This window comes from Hyla sarda, chromosome 10 (assembly GCF_029499605.1).
Source record: "Hyla sarda isolate aHylSar1 chromosome 10, aHylSar1.hap1, whole genome shotgun sequence".
Taxonomy (NCBI): Eukaryota; Metazoa; Chordata; class Amphibia; order Anura; family Hylidae; genus Hyla; species Hyla sarda.
The window spans coordinates 96696708-96716543 of record NC_079198.1 but is presented as its reverse complement, the minus strand read 5'-3'; the positions used below and the strand labels follow the sequence as shown (position 1 = coordinate 96716543).

Here is a 19836-nt window from a genome sequence, read left to right as displayed (position 1 = left end):
GCCACTATGCCCTCATAAGCTGTCCTATGTTGCTCCCAGTATGTCTCCATGTACTGTGCCCCTATACCCCACGTACTGTGCCACTATGCCCCTATGTTTTGTGCCAGTATACCCCCCATGTACTGTGCCACTATGTCCCTATGTATTGTGCCACTGTGGTGAGCCACGGTGAATGGCGGAACCACGTGGTGTAGCGGTGTAGGTGGATATGGCAGATGCTATGTTATTAACCCCCAATGTTCGTGACGCCAGAGTGGTCTTTGGGTATCGGGAACCACACAAACGATATCTCAGCTATAGCAATGGCTAGGCAGTGAAATGAGAGCCCACAACCAGGTTATGGTTTAACAGAGGCTTTGCTGAGGTCAGACAGTTGTTATAGTCTCTACAGCTCAGCGAGAATCCCAGAGAGGTGGCCCTGAACACAGAAGGACCTCACAGCTTGCTGGGATCGGTTGTACCTGTAATAGACTTTAGATAATTGACTTTAGGCTTGACTGGACTATAGGTAGTGACAGCAGACATAGACTTGACTTACTGGAAGTGACTGTAGATTTGAGGCCTTCCAGGTAGCTGGACACTAGCACTGAGACATCTGGTCTCCACTGTTCCTCAGCAAGAGTGATGGTAGAAGAGCCAAAAGCGGCAGATTGCAGCACATCCCTTCCTTATAAAGGGGGACTGTACTAGAAGCCCATAGGTCAAGCTGCAGGTCATGTGTTAATCTGGTGCTCTCTGGGTAACATGTGATAACATCATGTGAGCGTAACATGTAACATCTCACAGGTCCTTTAGACAATTACATTAGTCGTCCAAAGGTCCTTTATACTTTCTATACCTTAGTATACTGACTATACATATAGTACAATAAATAACATTGAAGTAACAGCAGGGGAGACACTGCGGAAGAGCCCCCAGGTCACTGAGTGACTCAACCTGACAGGGCCTAAGTGTAGTGCAGGACCTTATCCTGTACTGGGACATTACACCACTATGCCCACAGGAACTGTGCCATTATGCGCCCATGAACTGTGCCATTATGCCCCTATGTACTACACCACTATGCCCCTTAAACTGTGCCACTTTGTTCCCATTAACTGCGTCACTATGCCCCCATGTACTGTGACACAATGCCCCAATGTATTGTGCCACTATGCCTCCATGTACTGAGCCATTATGCCCACATGAACTGTGGCATTATGCTCCCATGTACTGTGCCACTATCCCCCCTTAAACTATGTCACTATGCCACCATAAGCTGTGCCATTGCACCCTTATGAACTGTACCAATATTTTAAAATGTACTGTGCCACCATACCCTTATGAACTGTACCACTATGGCCCCAATAAATATGCAACTATGCCTCTATGACCTGTACCACAATGCCCCCATGTACTGTGCCCCTATGCCCCCTATGAACTGTTCAGTTAAATCATCACGCTGACTGCATCAGAGAAGAAGCGCCAGGCAGAGAACAAAGAGGGGGAATTCATCAAGAAATTTAGACAGGTTTTTTTGTCTAAATTTGTCGCAGGTTCCGTGTGGCTTTTCCTGCAACATTTCATTTAGAACGTTTAATTTTTATTACCACGAACTGATCTGATTTAGATAACTTTGTGCAGTGGTCACTAATTTATCATGTGCACGGACCATATTTAGAAGAAATCACAGGGCAATTCAACCCTGCCCAACCATGCGGCAATTGTATTAGGGTCCATGTGACTTTTAATAGAATTGACGCACGGCAGCCACTGCTATGTGACATTAAAGCTGAGCAGTTCAGTGGGCATTCAACAATGTCCATACACCATTTGATAAATTTGGCGCATAAACGCCACTTTGCCTGCAACTTTTTTTAATCTACAGTGAACAAAGACCAAGTAAACTTTTAATAGATGCCCCGTAGAGTGTCTTAGACACCAATACAAATGAATGAGGGGAGAGCTGGCTAGTGGTTCGGATGTCTGGCAGTCATGGTCTGGATCTGGACCACGGTCAGCCCGTTGGGTACTGCTGCTATACATCATATCTGGTGCTGTGTGTGCAGCAGATTTACAGGAATAGTTGTAATAGGAACATATTGCTGAATAGGTTTACATACTCACAAGTGTGAGTGTTTTATCCACTATATTTATTTCTATCTCTATATAGATCTATATATATGCCGCCCATACAACCACTGTGCCAATATATACCACTAGCAGTTACACCACCTACGCCCAGACACTGAAGAACCCCCCATGAATTATTATTGTTACTCTTGACTTTAGACCATGACCAGGGCACAAGGGGCTGCACCAGGGCACAAGGGGCTTGGACCCCAAGGATCATAATAGGTGCCTAAATCCATTGGTTTCAAAACTGTGGACCTCCAGATATTGCAAAACTACAACTCCCAACAAGCCTGGGAGTAGTAATTTTGCAACACCTGGAGGTCCATAGTTTGGAGACCACTGTGGTCCATCATAAAGTCCATCAAACTGCACAGGGTAGCAACCAACCTAAGGTCAACCCTAGATGTCCTTCATGATGTCCACATCACATTGTATATGGCAGAGCAGGTCTATAGGGCCAGTGTCAGGCAGGTGCCACAGAGCATCTCATGGCCGATGACATCACCTGCACACGACCAACTGCCGTTTACTCTCTGCTGGCGACCGACGTGACTGGACCGAGGTCTACAGACTGAAGGAGAACTGCGGAAATGGCGACCACTGGACATGGAGAAGATGGCGAGGAGGAGAAGAGGAAGAGCGAGGGGAAGAGGAAGAGGGAAGAGGAAGGCGAGGATGGAGTCAAGAGTAGGAGAGAGGACGATGGAGGATCAGAGGATGAGGAGCCAACACCTGGGATGGCGACCACTGGACATGGAGAGGATGGCGAGGAGGAGAAGAGGAAGAGGGAAGAGGAAGGCAAGGATGGAGTCAAGAGAAGGAGAGGAGACGACGACAGAGGATCGGAGGATGAGGAGCCAACACCTGGGATGGCGTCCACTGGACATGGAGAAGATGGCAAGGAGGAGAAGAAGAAGAAGGAGAGGGAAGAGGAAGGCGACGATGGAGTCAAGAGGAGGAGAGGAGACGAGGATGGAGGATCAGAGGATGAGGAGCCAACACCTGGAATGGTGTCTACTGAACATAAAGAAGATGGCAAGGAGGAGAAGAGGAAGAGCGAAGGCAAGAGGAAGAGGGAAGAGGAAGGCGAGGATGGAGTCAAGAGGAGGAGAGGAGACGAGAATGGAGGATCAGAGGATGAGGAGCCAACACCTGGGAGCAGCCAAGGAACATCGGGTCCCTACCCCAGGCTTTCCATCAGCCGCTACAACCTCCACCAAGTCCTGGGTAGAGGCAACTTCGGCAAAGTAAGTTCTATCTCCATCTTGTTTTCTGTTATCAGCCATTTTAGGCTGCATATGTATTGTGTGGGGGCTTGCAGTGTTGTGGTAAGGTGGGTCTGCTGGTACTTGTAGTCCCACAATAATATGTCCCTGATTTCTAAAGTGGTTATGCAAACCCATATAAGACTCCATGAAGGGCCTACACTTGGTATCAGGTGTGAACGGATCCCTTGGGGCACCTCCATGTACTGTGTCCTGGCAGATGGAAGTTGGGATGCCCAAGATGGTGTGGGTGCAGGAAACCAGACGCAGGGAGAAGAGAAGGTGCAGCGGGGTCTTCTGGAGCAGTGTGTAAAGAGTACATATAGGGGGGGATTTATTAAGTTCTGTGCAGAGGAAGAGCGGTGCAGTTGCCCATAGCAAACAATCTGAAAAATAAAAGAAGCAAACTGGTTGCTATGGGAACTGCACTGCTCTTCCTCTACACAGGTCTTCATAATGGGCACGGGAATACTCAATAATAAAAGTAAAATTAATAAAAGTTCCCATGTGCTGATATTATATCGCTGTAAATTGTTCCTCCAATACCGCAGGTAATAAATAATAATGGGGGAGATTTATCAAAACCTGTGGAAAGGAAAGTTGCCCAGTTGCCCATAGCAACCAATCAGATTGCTTCTTTCATTTTTCAGAGGCCTTGTTAAGAATGTAAGAAGAAAGCTGATTGGTTGCTATGAGCAACTGGACCACTTTGCCTCTGCACAAGTTTTGATAAATCTTCCCCAATATCTCTTCACATGTTATATATATAGGATTCCAAATATAAATCCAATAATAAAGTGCAACAAAAGAGTTTCCCCCTATGGGATTACGGTATTATTACGGTATATATTATGGTACTATTACGGTATATATACATTATTGTCTGGTTTTTCCTTGCCCTATATCTCTGTATGCTCTGTTGTATTTGTTTTTTTTGCACATTTTCTTTCTTTTATGCATTACTTAGGGGGCAGATGGTGCTTATTATGTATATTTTACCTTTGTTTTCCTTGGTTGAACCCTTTTGTAGTCCAGTTAAATTGAGCTAACTGGCCTGGTTATTCCTGGGGGTGGACCGAGGAAAACTTGTAGGATCCCCACACCACTTACTTTGTATGACCCACATGTGCCACATAGGGTTGCCACCATTCTTGCAAGAGAAAAATACCGACCATGCTCATTTGCATCATTAATTATATATGCGTGACATCACATGATACAAATATGTGGGGGGAATTTTGTCCTATTCTGACCCCTATAACTTTTTTATTTCTCCTTTTAAGGGCTTGTATGAGGCTCATTTTTGTGCCCGGGTCTGTAGTTTTTAACAGGATCATTTTTGTTTCGCTGTGACTTTTTGATCGCTTCTTTTTTTTAAATTAAATTCAAAAGTTGCAGTTAGCTACTAACTACAACTCCCAGCATGCCTTGATACAGCCTGCAGCTCAGCAGCTGGCCCAAACAAAAACTACAACTTCCAGCATGTTGGACGGTACAGTAGTATATAGTATAGGTCAGTGTTTACCAACCAGGGGTGCCTCCAGCTGTTGCAAAACTACAACTCCAAGCATGCCCATGCAGGAAGTTATAGTTTTGCAACAGCTGGAGGTGCTCTGGTTGGGAAACACTGGTATAGTATATGGTGCAACATTCTGGGAGTTGGAGGATTGGTTGGATAAATACCGGTCATTGCATTGCCGGTATTTTTAATATTAAAATACTGTCAAGGTGGCCAAAATACCGGCCAGGTGGCAACCCTAGTGACGCATCATCCACGGTGCGGCCAGGTGAGGTATCCCCCTGACGCTACAGGTGTGTCACCGGACCAGGACCAGAATGGGAAAAGCACCCAGTCTTCTGTGGAATAAAGTCCTTGAATTTTGTCCCCTTCAATGCTTCTCTTTTCGTTATCCATACATGCAGTGTTGTGGTAAGGTGGGTCTGCTGGTACTTGTAGTCCCACAATAATATGTCCCTGATGGCTTTAGTGGTTATGCAAAACCATATAAGACTCCTTGAAGGGCCTACACTTGGTATAAGGTGTGAACGGATCCCTTGGGGCACCTCCATGTACTGTGTCCTGGCAGATGGAAGTTGTGATCTCCAAGATGGTGTGGGTGCAGGAAACCAGACGCAGAGAGAAGAGAAGGTGCAGCGGGGTCTTCTGGAGCAGTGTGTAAAGAGTACATATAGGGGGGAATTTATTAAGACCTGTGCAGAGGAAGAGCAGTGCAGTTGCCCCTAGCAACCAATTTAAAAAGGCCTCTGAAAAATAAAAGAAGCAAACTGGTTGCTATGGGAACTGCACTGCTCTTCCTCTACACAGGTCTTTATAATGGGCACGGGAATACTCAATAATATAAAGTAAATGTATAAAAGTGTGGTGATATTATATCGCTGTAAATTGTTCCTCCAATACCGCAGGTAATAAATAATAATCTCTCTTCACATGTAATATATATAGGATTCCAAATATAAATCCAATCATAAAGTGCAACAAAAGAGTTTCCCCCTATGGGATTACGGTTCTCTATTCATTATTGTCTGGTTTTTCCTTGCCCTATATCTCTGTATGCTCTGTTGTATTTGTTTTTCTTTGCACATTTTCTTTCTTTTATGCATTACTTGGCGGTCAGATGGTGCTTATTATGTATATTTTACCTTTGTTTTCCTTGGTTGAACCCTTTTGTAGTCCAGTTAAATTGGGGTAACTGGCCTGGATATTCCTGGGGGTGGACCGAGGAAAACTTGTAGGATCCCCACACCACTTACTTTATGTGACCCACATGTGACACATAGGGTTGCCACCTTTCTTGCAAAAAAAATATATACCAGCCATGCTCATTTGCATAATTAATTATATATGCGTGAGATCACATGATACACATGTGCGGGGGGAAATTTTGTCCTATTCTGACCCCTATAACTTTTTTATTTCTCCTTATAATGGCCTGTATGAGGTTCATTTTTTGTGCCCCGGTCTGTAGTTTTTAACAGGACCATTTTTGTTTCCATTTGACTTTTTGATCACTTTTTTTTATTATTAAATTCAAGAGTTGCAGTTAGCTACTAACTAGAACTCCCAGCTTGCCCCCATACAGCCTGGGGCTCAGCAACTGGCCCAAACAAAAACTACAACTCCCAGCATGTTGAACGGTACAGTAGTATATAGTACAAGTCAGTGTTAACCAGCCAGGGGTGCTTCCAGCTGTTGCGAAACTACAACTACCAGCATGCCTGGACAGACGTAGGCTGTCCGGGCATGCAAGAAGTTGTAGTTTTGCAACAGCTGGAGGTGCTCTGGTTGGAAAACACTGGTATAGTTTATGGTGCAACTTTCCGGGAGTTGGATGCTTGGTTGGATAAATACTGGTCATTGCATTGCCGGTATTTTTTATATAAAAATACCATCAGGGTGGCCAAAATGGCAGCTGTGCTAGTAAAATACCGGAAGGTGGCAACCCTAGTAACACATCATCCACGGTGCAACCAGGTGAGGTATCCACCTGACTCTACAGGTGTGTGACCGGACCAGAATGTGAAAAGCACCCAGTCTTCTGTGGAATAAAGTCCTTGAATTTTGTCCCCTTCAATGCTTCTCTTTTAGTTATCCATACATGGATTTCTATGGATTCAACACAATCTTACAGAAACCTATTTGGACCAGAAGATGAGAACTACACTGATCCCAACCAACTCAAAGACATGTCTATGCATTGTTCAATGCATTCATAGAGTTAGGAGATAAAGTAAGTGAACCCTCTGGGATTCCCTGTATTTATACTATCTAATAAATACCCCCATTGATGCCTCCTGATGATCGATCCTTTCTTGATGAGGATACTATTTTGTTTTCTGGACCCATCATTACTGTAGGGACTTCTGCCACTTTTTAAGACTATTTATCATGTTGTCCCCATGATTTCTGTGAAAACTGCAATACCACATAGTGGACTATTTTTATAGTATTTTTCTATTCATTTTTCTTTGTTCCTCTTGGTACCTAATCTGGGAGCTGTGGGGGTCGCTTCTCGGCCTTCTCGATCAAGTGTAGTATCTGTTCTTATCAGTTTCAGCCGGTGACACGAAGCGCGGGTGCTGCATGGAGGGGTCAGGCATGGAGGGGTCAGGTGTACCAGAGTGTTCCCGGGCTGGTTCTGAGGAAACAGCTCGACTGCTGCCCCGACGTGACCTGTTTCCTCAGGGTCTTGCCATGAGGCTGAGAGGGTCTAGAGCCGAGGTACTTTAGTGCCTTGGGGAGTGGTGACCCTGAGGTGCTGAAACTCACTGGGAGTATTGGCGCACTGAGTGGAAGCACTGGAACCATAAACTTTTCACCTTGTAGCACTCACCTCTTGATTTCCGGCCTACTGGTTAGGATCAGAAATTTTTTTATAGATCTGGCCGGATGTCTGGACAGCATATCTGCACACATTCACTTATTTATTTCCTTTTTTTGTCACTGTGACACTTTTTGCGTGTTGTGTGTCCACAAGATTTTTAGGATGCGGTAGCCTTTCTGGTTGTTCCTCCTAGCGGTCTAGGGGAGCTGTGTGTGGCCATTAGATTCTGCACCTCCTTGCAAAAACCCCGGGTACTCCTGCATCGGCAGGGTACCGACTGTTATCGTCTCTGTGGGTAGATACCTTGGCTAACGCTAAGGGGGATGCAGGGAGCATTTGTGGTTGCTTAATAGCTTCGGCAAAAAGGGACATTGAACCTGGAGCCTCGCAGGTACCTTTTGGTCAGGAGGCGAAGGGTAAAGGTTGTTGGGGGGCCTCTCAACTATAGGAGAAGGGCTTGTAATAGACTGCATCCTTTGTGCACATTTTTTTAGTGTAACACGCTTGCACTTTGGGTGATTCGAGAGCATGTTCCCCGGGTCTTAGTAAAAAAAATAAATAAATGCTTCTCTTTTAGTTATCCATGGATATCCATGGATTTCTTTGGTTTCAATACAATCTTACAGAAACCTATTTGGACCGGAAGATGAGAACTACACTGATCCCAACCAACTCAAAGACATGTCTATCCATTGTTCAATGCATTCATAGAGTTAGGCGATAAAGGAAATGAACCCTCTGGAATTCCCTGTATTAATACTATCTAATAAATACCCCCATTGATGCCTCCTGATGATCCATTCTTGTCCTCTTTCTCGATGAGGATACTATTTTGTTTTCTGGACCCATCATTATTGTAGGGACTTCTGCCTATTTTTAAGACTATGTCTCTTGTTGGACCCATTAATTCCGTGAAAAGTGCAATACCACATAGTGGACTATTTTTATAGTATTTTTCTATTCATTTTTCTTTGTTCCCCTTGGTACCTAATCTGGGAGCTGTGGAGGTCGGAGCCTAGCTTTACAATCAACATACAATTCCCACAACTACTACATAACCACAGTGCGCCACCTGATATTCAGTGACATTCGCCTAGTGCTATTCCCGCACTCTATTCCCATTCTTCATCCACCTCTATGAATCACTTTCACACTTGGGATCGAGGTTTTTGTCTTTTACACCATTCGTTATTTTTCTTTATGCTACCTTTTTAGATGGTGGATAAGCTGTTCAACATTTCCTAAATTTTGTTTACATTTAATTTTTTTATCTTTTTAATACACTTTTTAATATTACAATTCGTTACACTTGGCACAAGTTCCCCTCTGTTCTATTCTCATAGATTGTGTTAGCTCTTATGTAATAGCTGTAACATCTACTGTTATATAACTGCATTATAGACAGGTGTACAGAGTATATACCTGATACTCATATGATCTCCTCCCACTTTACACATGTGCACAATGGTCTTTTTCTGCCAATTAAATTGGTAAATATTCATATTATTATGGATGTATGTGTAGTTCGCAAACGCCAACCTGTTTCCCTAATATATTGCATATCCTTATTTGTATTTATTTTGCCTATGCATCCATAAGGCTGTTTGAACATGCGCAACATATACCTATCACTTTTGTACTTATTGAGCCTCAACTAATTAGAGTGCAAACGCATAAATGATTCAAAGTGCTGTCTGAACGTGCGTGTAACATTTCTATCTACTGCTTCTGCGCACCTGAATGGCAGGTCTGATCTCCACTATTAGCCAAATGAATTTTGATTTTATCACATCGCCATCACCATTGGGAACTGAACGCCCCTTTATAGCATCGCATTGGCCGGCTCCATCTTGCGGACTGGATTCCACCAGGATTCCGCCACCAATCCTGCCAGGTATCCAATTGGTGAACAAAACTTACAGCATTTGCAGCTGCAGGAAACTTTGGAAGAGACGATTATTGCTAAAAAGGGGGATTTAAAGGTCATTATAGCTCTTTCTTGCAGTTTTCCTAGGCTGAAGGTTCCTGGGTGCTATCTAACTGACCCACCACTCAGTCCACCCATAAACAGCCCCCCCTCCTCCATCTATATCAATGTTTATCAAGCACGTTCCTCAAGACCCCCAACAGGTCATGTTTTCATGATTTCCTTAATCTTCTACAGGTGATATTATTGTGGTGATTCCTGATTCACTGACCATAATTGTATCACCTGTGAAAGACTAAAGGAAATCCAGAAAACATGACTTATTGGGGGTCTTGAGGACCGAGCTTGAGAAACACTGATCAATATCAACCTTATGATGTCTTCTAATGATCGGCTTCCATTTGTTTTCCACAGGTGGTCCTGGCATCAGTCCCTGGCCGAGACACCTACATGGCCATAAAGATCATCAACAGACGAGAGGACAACGAGGGAACCATCAAGAGAGAGCAGCGGATACTTCTGGCAGCCCGAGACTGTCCATTTCTATGCCACCTTTATGCCGCACATCAGTCTCTGGAGCGTGCATACTTCATCACGGAGTACCTGTCCGGCGGCAGTCTGGAGGATTTGATCAGGATTTGCTGCTACCTGGACATCAACAACATAAGGTTCTACGCAGCAGAGATGGTATGCGGCCTCCAGTTCCTCCATGGACAGAACATCGTCCACAGAGACCTCAAGCCAGAGAACATCATGTTGGATGCAGAAGGCCACATCCGGATCATTGACCTGGGCCTGGCACAAGATGGAGTCACAGCCTCCAGTAAGATTGATGGAGTGACAGGAACATTCTACTACATGGCCCCTGAAGTGCTTCTAGGACAAGAGTATTACACAGCCGTTGACTGGTGGAGCCTTGGGATTGTGTTGTGCAGGATGGCGACAGGACGCTTCCCATTTTTCATCGGCCACAGCAAGCAGAAGGTTTTCAAAGCCATCACCAGAAAGGAGCCAAAACTTCCACCCGGGATGGATGCTGCTATTGAACATCTCATCAGTCAACTTCTGCGCAAGAATCCCGATAAGCGCCTGGGGGTGCGTAGAAACATCCAGAAGCATCCATTCTTTTCCACCATTCGCTGGGAGGAACTGGAAGAGAGGAGAGCCAAGCCACCATGCAAGCCGTTTGGGACAGTTCTGCAAAATCACCATCTGCAGTGGCCGGAGGACACAGAGAACCCCCACCATGGGACCGGATTCAATTATACGTCACCAAGCTGGGCCCAGTAAGAACCTCCTCTTGGGATAACTATCACCACATGTTCTTCACTTATCCATAGGTGGATCTGGACTCTGAGGACACCGCGCCTACTGCTCAGAACCTCTGGCCTCCTGATCCAGGCCTCATGTCTCTGCTGCTGTTACCTCGACTGCTCTAGAACATCTTTATGCCATACCATGCCATTGTGTTGCTGCCCCAGGCCCTTTACCTGGCATCCTCCAGTCCCGGGCTGGCATCTGACATCACTGCAGCCGGAAGATCCTCTACGCCCCCAGGAGCGGCCTGTGCTTAGATTCCATCTGGTAAGTTCAGGAACAATAGCCGCATGTTGTAATCCTGCGGTGCTGAGTGGCGGATATTATCCCTGAACCCATCCAAGCACAGGCCGGGTAAGTACTGCACTCACCACACACACTACACGATAGGGATAGGCGCACACACATAGACACAGACCACAGATAGGGGACATATTGGCTCGATCCAGGGATTTATTCTGATCGCCATATTTGGGGTCGGGAAGGAATTTTTCCCCCTGATTTTTGGACAATTGGCTCATTCCTCACAGGGGGTTTTCGCCTTCCTCTGGATCAATATAGCCATAAATAGGTTTAGCATAATAACATCAGACATTACCCTCTTAGTAACACAACTAATTAAAAAAAATTCATAAATAAATATACATTTATATATTTTTTTTATCTTAAAAATGTATTTGACCCAAACATAAACATTAGACTACTAGACTTGCCAATAGACTATTAGAAACATGTATAACTAAAAAATATTTATAATTTAAATTAATTTACCCCACTTTCTCCGGTTTGGTTCCAGCTTTTGATCCTGGGATTTATTCTGACCGCCATATTTGGGGTCGAGAAGGAATCCCCCCCCCCTCCTCTGGATCAATATAGCCATAAATAGGTTTAGCATAATAACATCAGAAATTACCCTCTTAGTAACACAACTAATTCAAAAAAATTGATAAATAAATATACATTTATATATTTTTTTTATCTTAAAAATGTATTTGACCCAAACATAAACATTAGACTACTAGACTTGCCAATAGACTATTAGAGACATGTATAACTAAAAAATATTTATAATTTAAATTAATTTACCCCCCTTTCTCCGGTTTGGTTCCAGCTTTTGATCCTGGGATTTATTCTGACCGCCATATTTGGGGTCGAGAAGGATTCCCCCCCCCCCCCCCCCCCGGTAATAAGGACAATTGGCTCTTTCCTTACAGGGGGTTTTCGCCTTCCTCTGGATCAATATAGCCATAAATAGGTTTAGCATAATAACATCAGAAATTACCCTCTTAGTAACAAAACTAATTCCAAAAAATTGATAAATAAATATACATTTATATATTTTTTTTTATCTTAAAAATGTATTTGACCCAAACATAAACATTAGACTACTAGACTTGCCAATAGACTATTAGAAACATGTATAACTAAAAAATATTTATAATTTAAATTAATTTACCCCCCTTTCTCCGGTTTGGTTCCAGCTTTTGATCCTGGGATTTATTCTGACCGCCATATTTGGGGTCGAGAAGGAATTCCCCCCCCCCCCCCCCCCCGGTAATAAGGACAATTGGCTCTTTCCTTACAGGGGGTTTTCGCCTTCCTCTGGATCAACACGTCCGAGGACGGTTCAGTACAACAGACCACTAACTTACACATACACATATATAATAGTATAATAGTATCTTGTTTATTATTGTCCCCCCTATCCCTATAAATAAACTCTTTTTTTTACCCCCTACATGGTTGTACTTGTCTTTATTTCCACTGGACGTCAATCTAATAAATGTTGTATTGACGCTGCTAGTAGCCTCTCTCCATTCTCACTAATTGATGGGGATCCTGAATGAGGGACCCCCATCTATTACCCATCTTTAATCCCCTAATAGATCGTTTGTAAGATTGGTTTTCTAAACCCAGCAAAAACTTTTATGGTAATATAACAAGCGAGGGTTTGTTACAATGTATCAGTGCAAGTCAAAGTTGGGGTATATTTAGGTCATGGAGAATTGTCTAGAATGAGAACACAGTGGAGGATGCTTCATGGAGTAATAGATCTTTATAGAGAGAAATATGACAGCGCAGCACTCACCCTTCAGAGTGGTTTATTCAGATCAAACGGTGCACATGAAGTGATGTGTTTTTGCGTTTTTTCTGGCGTTTTTACCTTTGTGTGGCATTTGCCGTTTTTGGCCACTTTTGCCTATTTTTTTTTTTTTTACAACATAGTTGGGTACCAAAATAGGGATGTAAAAATTTATTTAACTAAATGTTTATTTTTTATAACAACATTTTTGATAATTTTTTTTTATAAAGTGTGTGTGTGTGTTTAACTTTTTTTTTTTTTATGTAGTACTACTACTCCCAGCATGGAACACACTGTTCCATGCTGGGAGTAGTGGTACCTGTACTATAGACATATTGCCCCGGGTGTCAGTCTGACACCCGATGCGATCATCCATTATATAGCAGAGAAGCGGAGCGGCTCTATACAGCGCTCACATCTCTGCTCTATTCACATCACTTGCCGTTCATATTTTCCACCCAGAGCTGTGATTGGCTGGATGGTTGCAGCCAATCACAGCTCTGAGGAAAAGATGAATGAATGAGTGGCCGGCCCGGGGTATGGTGCAGAGCTATAGACAGGATGATCACAGTGGGTGTCAGTAGTGACACCCGCTGTGATGTGTCCTTAACTGCAAGTACTACTACTCCCAACATGGAGCACACTCTGCTCAATGCTGGGAGCTGTAGTACCTGCATTAATAGACAGATCACAGCGAGTGTAACTTCTGACACCTGCTGCGATCTGTCTATTAATGCAGGTACTACAGCTCCCAGCATGGAGCAGAGTGTGCTCCACGTTGGGAGTAGTAGTAGTAGGAAAGATCACAGCGGGTATCACTACTGACACCCGCTGTGATCCTCCGGTATAATGTATGGATGCTCTCCTATGGTCCCCTGCACGCCGTATATATACACATTCCGATTTCTCACAGAGAGCTGTGATTGGCTGGAACCATCTGGCCAATCACAGCTCTCTGCAGGAAATATGAATATGTGTATATATACAGCAGTGCAGGGGACCATAGAAGAGCAGCCGCAGCATCTATACATTATACAGGAGGATCGCAATGGGGATCTGTCAATTAGTACAGGTACTACTACTCCCATCATGGAACAGTGTGTTCCATGCTGGGAATAGTAGTACTACATTAAAAAAAAATGTAAAAAAATTAAGTGAAAAACACACACACACACTACATTTTTATTATTGTCGGCTACATTTTTACCCGCCCACATAAATTGATCCCTGTTTAAAAATGAATAAACATTTCGTAATAAAAAATATAAATTTCGTTAGATACAATTTTTTCCATCACTACTGTATCTTTTTTATTACATTTTTTTATGGTACCCTACAAAATTTTAATAAAAAAGGTATCTCCATATTTTTTTGGGATCGCTAAAGTCCAAAAAAGAATATAAACCGCCTGCAAAAACGCTAAATTTAAAACCAATATGGTGTTTTTCTTGGTGTTTTTGCTCTTCCATAGACTTCTATGGGAGGAAAACGCCACGATTTAAGGGCAAAAAACGCCAAACTAGGTTTGGTCGGGCGTTTTGAAAATCCAGCCTCTGAGCCCGAAATTGCTGAAAAACGCCAAAAGGATTAAAAAACCGCCAAACTGAAAAACGCCAAGTGAATCTGGCATTTTGCAGTTTACTATTGACTTGCAGCTAACATCTGGATGTGGCGTTTCACAGAAAAAAACGCCATGCGGGAAAATTGGCATTTTTAATGGCGTTTTTGCAACAAAAAAAACCTCAGTGGAATTCCAGCCTTATGGAGGCTCCTGTTATGAGAACATCCACACCAGAAGAGTATCAGAGCAACATTCGTGAAGAAGGGAAATTCCCGGTAGAGAAGTGTCCACATGGAAAGATCCCATAGGAATAGTCTACTGGACAAGCAGGATGACAACCAACATGGCCGCCATTACAGTCCCAACCTCAGAGGCTGTCACCCAGCTCTCACACACTCCTGAAAAGTGTTTGGCAGTCACGGATTGGACATGCTGCCAAACAGGGCTGGTGCAAGGATTTTTGTCACCCTAGGAAAAAGCTAATTTTGCCGCCCTTGACTCCACCCATTGGCCTGCCACAACTTACTGCTGGGGTGACACAATGTAACAAGCCCCCTTCTCATGTAATTACCTTACTGCTGGGGTGACACACTGTAACAAACCTCCTCCTCATGTAACTGCCTTACTACTGGAGACACACACTTTAACAAACCTCCTCCTCATGTAATTACCTTACTACTGGGGTGACACTGTAGCAAACATCCTCCTCATGTACTCTTCTTATTACTGGGGTGACACTGTAACAAACCTCCTCCTCATGTAATTAGCTCACTACTGTGGAGACACACTGTAACAAATCTCCTCCTCATTTTGCTGGCTGAGCAAGTGGTTTGGATGCTGATTGTCTAACTTTCTTGTGGCTGGCAGATCGGCGCCCCCTATTAAGAGGGCGCTCTAGGTGGCTGCCTATTTTGCCTATAGGGAGAGCAGGCCCTGTTGCCAAAGATAGCCAATCTTTTCCTATGGGAGATTCAGCACCCCATTTTTGAGAGGCAGGAGGGGGCTGCAATTACGAGCAGAGCTACGAGCAGAAACACTGCGATTTGCAGCGCACATGCACACTATACTCGCAAATCGCTGCAGCTCTCGGCCTAGCTCATGGAGCAGGGGGAGCGGCCGCGATGAGTGCGAGTACACCTCGCATGCGCAGCAACTCGCACATCGCAGTGTGTCTGCTCCAAGCAGGCACATGTAAAGCCACCATGCAGTGGTCCTTCAGCATCAGATCTGCAGAATAAAATATGCTGTGGGTCCACACGTGTGATTGTACCCTAAGTGTTGTAGGAAGAATACCTCTTTAGGGTAGAGTCACACGTATAGCATTGCCAGCATACTTAAGTGTGCCTCCTTCTGTGCCCGTGTCCTGCTTTGTCTGCTCGTAGAAGTTATCCGCTGCTATGAACAGACACACAGGGATCTGCGAATCAGAGAGCTGCAAAGTCTGTGAGCACAATGCACATGCTCTCACGGACATCGCGGCTCTCTGAGTTGCAGATTACTGTGTGTCTGCTGGACCCACGGGCACGGCAGGGGGCACACTCTAGGGATAGTCAGTAGCACATTCACAATGTCAAATATGCTGCGGATGTGCTATGCTGGACCCTACCCTTAGGCATAAAGAGCGGAATTCATCAAGCTGTTTAGATTGTTTATTTTTCATGTTAAATTGTCACATAAAGTCACTTCCCCTGAGACTTTTGTGCAACTTTTGCTATAGATCATATCTGAAAGTGAACTACCATCTGCAGTGCTTTAGACTATTTTTATGCAGTGGGGACTGATTCATTATGTGAGACTTTTCTCTGAAAGTCTCATAAAAGTCTCACATAAGTTGCAGAACTGTGATTTACACACAAGCTCACACCATGTCACTTCAGCCCCGGAAAGATGTCCAAATGGGTAGCATGGGAGTAGGAGTCGGTTAATTCATCAAGTGGCATGCGACCTTTGGTGAATTTGGAGCAGGATGGTATATTCTTAGGCAACTTTTAACATCTATGCTACCACATATACTAGTAAAATATTGATGAATGCCCCTCAAAATTCCTGAGATTATACACACAGCGTTGGTGCCCTTAAATGCCTACTGACCCACAGAATAAAGTCAATAGGTAGCAAAATAAGCACGTCTGAACAGACTGCTTCTCCAAAAATGCAGCATTCTCTAAGCTTATACATAATTGTTTTCACCCAGTTTGTTTCCCCCATTGCATTTATAAAAAAAAACAAAAAAACAAAACAAAACAAGATGGATAAATGTGAGCTCTAATTGGCTGTGTTGTGATTCCACCATATCACTGGTGTTTTCTTTATTACTATTTCCTGATGGAGTTCCCTCCCTCTATTATTAAGGTGTCCTGGTGTCAGAGACTGACTGAGGGTACAGGGAGAGTGAGCCCTAAACTGACTCTAAAACATCTCTCCCTAAACAATGGATCGACAACTGGGTGTCGGTTATTTCCTGCACTAAAGTGCAGTGGCGTAAAAACACATACTATACATAGTTGGTCACGGACCAGAACAGAAACAGAAAACTACTGGACAACCAGATGTACCAGACAGAATACAAACACTAACAGGGCAGAATATAAACTCACAAACAGAGCAGAATATAGTGAATTAACAAACAGTTCATAAACCGGATATCAGATAAACAGCAGACATAATAAAATGAACAAGACTAGGCAAAATATGAGTATACAGCAAAATCCAGGAGATGAAGGGGATAAACAGAAGAACTGAGAGCAAAACACTAAACTGAACAGGTAAGTTACTAAAGTACTATCACAATCAGGTACAAGTACAAAAGGACAAAGATCAGATCAACCAAACAGGATATAAATATAGGACACCGTTCACACTGGGACACAGAACAAAAAAACTGGACTCCCCACTCCACTATAGGAGTAGCCATTAATAATAAAGCAAAATAGGCTACTGGCCAGTGGACACACTCCCCCGTGTGGACAAAATGCTGACCCAGTAGGAAAACAGAAATATAATACATGAAACACTAGACTAGAACTGGATGAGTCTGAATAGACTCCAGAACAGGTAACAAGCAAGACTTAGCCATAGTGTGAACACCGACAAAGCTGAACAGACATAATCCTAAAACAGACTAAAGTAACACAGACTAAAATACAAGGAGCATGCTATATAACCATGGCTAAAAACCCAGATAAAATGACAAGATAAATACAAGGTAAATGCTCAAGCAGACATAGTCAAAATATAGCACAAACAGACATAGTAGTATTGCACTCAATAACCAGCACCAGAATGCAGAAGAACTCTGGCTAAATAACTCCTCTCGAGTTCTCATTCGCTCAGAGCATTAACTATTCCCTATCCAGGTGGAATAGCAAACTGCTCTGAACAAACTAGTGTGTGAATACACACCTAAACAGAAAAATACAAAAACAAATAAACGGACATTATACCTGGCACAGGGGGGATCGGAGAGTGTGTCAGATTGAGAAGGTACAGGGAATAAATGTGTATAATCCTCTCTAATAAAAGTTGGAATCACCCCCTTTTCCCATTTTATAGATAAATTAATGTAAACAAAAATAAACATATGTGTTATCAGAAACTATGAACATGATTGATCTGGTTGAACTTGATGGACGTATGTCTTTTTTCAACCGTACTAACTATGTAACATATAAGGGGAGATTTATCAAAAGCTTTCTAAAGGAAAAGTTGCTGAGTTGCCCACAGCAACCAATCAGATCGCTTCTTTCATTTTTCACAGGCCTTTTCAGAAATGAAAGAAGCGATCTGATTCGTTGCTATGGGCAACTCAGCAACTTTTCCTCTGAACAGGTTTTGATAAATCTCCATATCCTCATAACGTTAATTAAACCACACGGCCAACGATGTAAAGTAAAAAAAAAAAAAAGATACCAGAGTCCAGAATTGTGTATTTTTGGTCACTTTGTATACCAGAAAAAAAATTCTAAATTTCTTTATTTAGGCGTAATTTAGAAAAATTTCCCCTCGCATATGTATTGTATCTAATATCACTTCCTGACATGTCACGCACATATAAAAATTACACAAATTAGTGGCAACACTAGTTATTATAAGTGAATGCGTTGAAATGAATGGCACCCGCTGCGCTACGATACAGTATATGTCGGCATCCTGTTTTTGGCGGGATGCCGACCGATGCTTCTGACGGACTTCCAAAACGCAGCTAGCCCTATTGGTGTATAGCAGCTGTGTAATCTCTAAGATCATGACCGAAGGCGCTATAGTCTGCAAAAAAACAATGGGAAGACATGTTTTAGTGTGTGACATAATTGTGATCAGATTCACCTAGACCCCATGTGTATTGGGCGGTGTTCACACACTAAATTTACCTACATGGACGGAAGTCCTGAAACACCAACACATTACACCTTCAGGACCTTCTACATCCATAGAAATTAAAGGGGTATTTTATGATTTATTTGTGGATGTGTGATGCTTCATTGTTACCCCAGGCCAGTGTTTCCCAACCAGGGTGCCTATATCTTTTGCAAAACTACAACTCCCTGCATGCCCAGACAGCCTTCGGCTGTTCGGACACGCTGAAAGTTGTAGTTTTGGATTAGCTGAAGGCATCCTGATTGGAAAACACTATCCCAGGAAGAATGGCAGCAGGAAGTTCCAGATAACTATTAATACTGGGATAAACCCTTTAAGGTTGTATCTTTTAATGTTTCCGTGTTCTACACCAGCAGCAGTCACCGGTCACCGCCACCTAGAGTGTAATGGAACCATCAAAATTACTGTGTCTTCTAATGTGAACATATCCAGAGCCCCTTAGAGGATCTTCCAAATACAGTGTCACTAAGGGAGTCATCCAAATGCAGTGTCACTATGGGAGTCATCCATATACAGTGTCACTAAGAGAGTCCTCCATATACAGTGCAAGCAAGAAAGCACCTTATATACAGTGCCACCAACCTATATGTCACACCTGGAGGATCCTCTTGATACAATGTGAATGGACACATTGGGCACTTATATCACTATTTTTGCACCATGCCAGTCACCATATTTATCAAACCAGAGTAGTCAACACACTGTGCCTCTTGTACAATACTTCCACACACTGTGCCCCAGGTATAATACTGCCCACACTTTGCCCCTGATATAATACTGCCACACACTGTGCCCCAGGTATAATACTGCCACACACTGTGCCCCAGGTATAAAACTGCCACACACTGTGC

At 43.4% G+C, this 19836-nt stretch overlaps 1 protein-coding gene across 1 annotated transcript; it reads left to right on the top strand.

Moving 5' to 3' along the window:
- Positions 1–2594: 2594 nt before the first annotated feature.
- LOC130293986 (protein kinase C theta type-like) lies at positions 2595–11814 on the top strand. The gene is made up of 2 exons (XM_056543337.1): positions 2595–3362; positions 10065–11814. The coding sequence occupies exons 1-2, from the start codon at positions 2706–2708 to the stop codon at positions 10938–10940; spliced, it is 1533 nt and encodes a 510-aa protein (XP_056399312.1). The 5' UTR covers positions 2595–2705; the 3' UTR covers positions 10941–11814.
- The last annotated feature ends 8022 nt before the right edge of the window (positions 11815–19836 follow it).

Coding starts and splice junctions, on each gene's coding strand:
- LOC130293986 (XM_056543337.1), top strand. CDS start 2,706: ATGGCGACCACTGGACATGGAGAAGATGGCGAGGAGGAGAAGAGGAAG. Junction 3,363..10,064: donor GTAGAGGCAACTTCGGCAAA/GTAAGTTCTATC, acceptor TGTTTTCCACAG/GTGGTCCTGGCATCAGTCCC.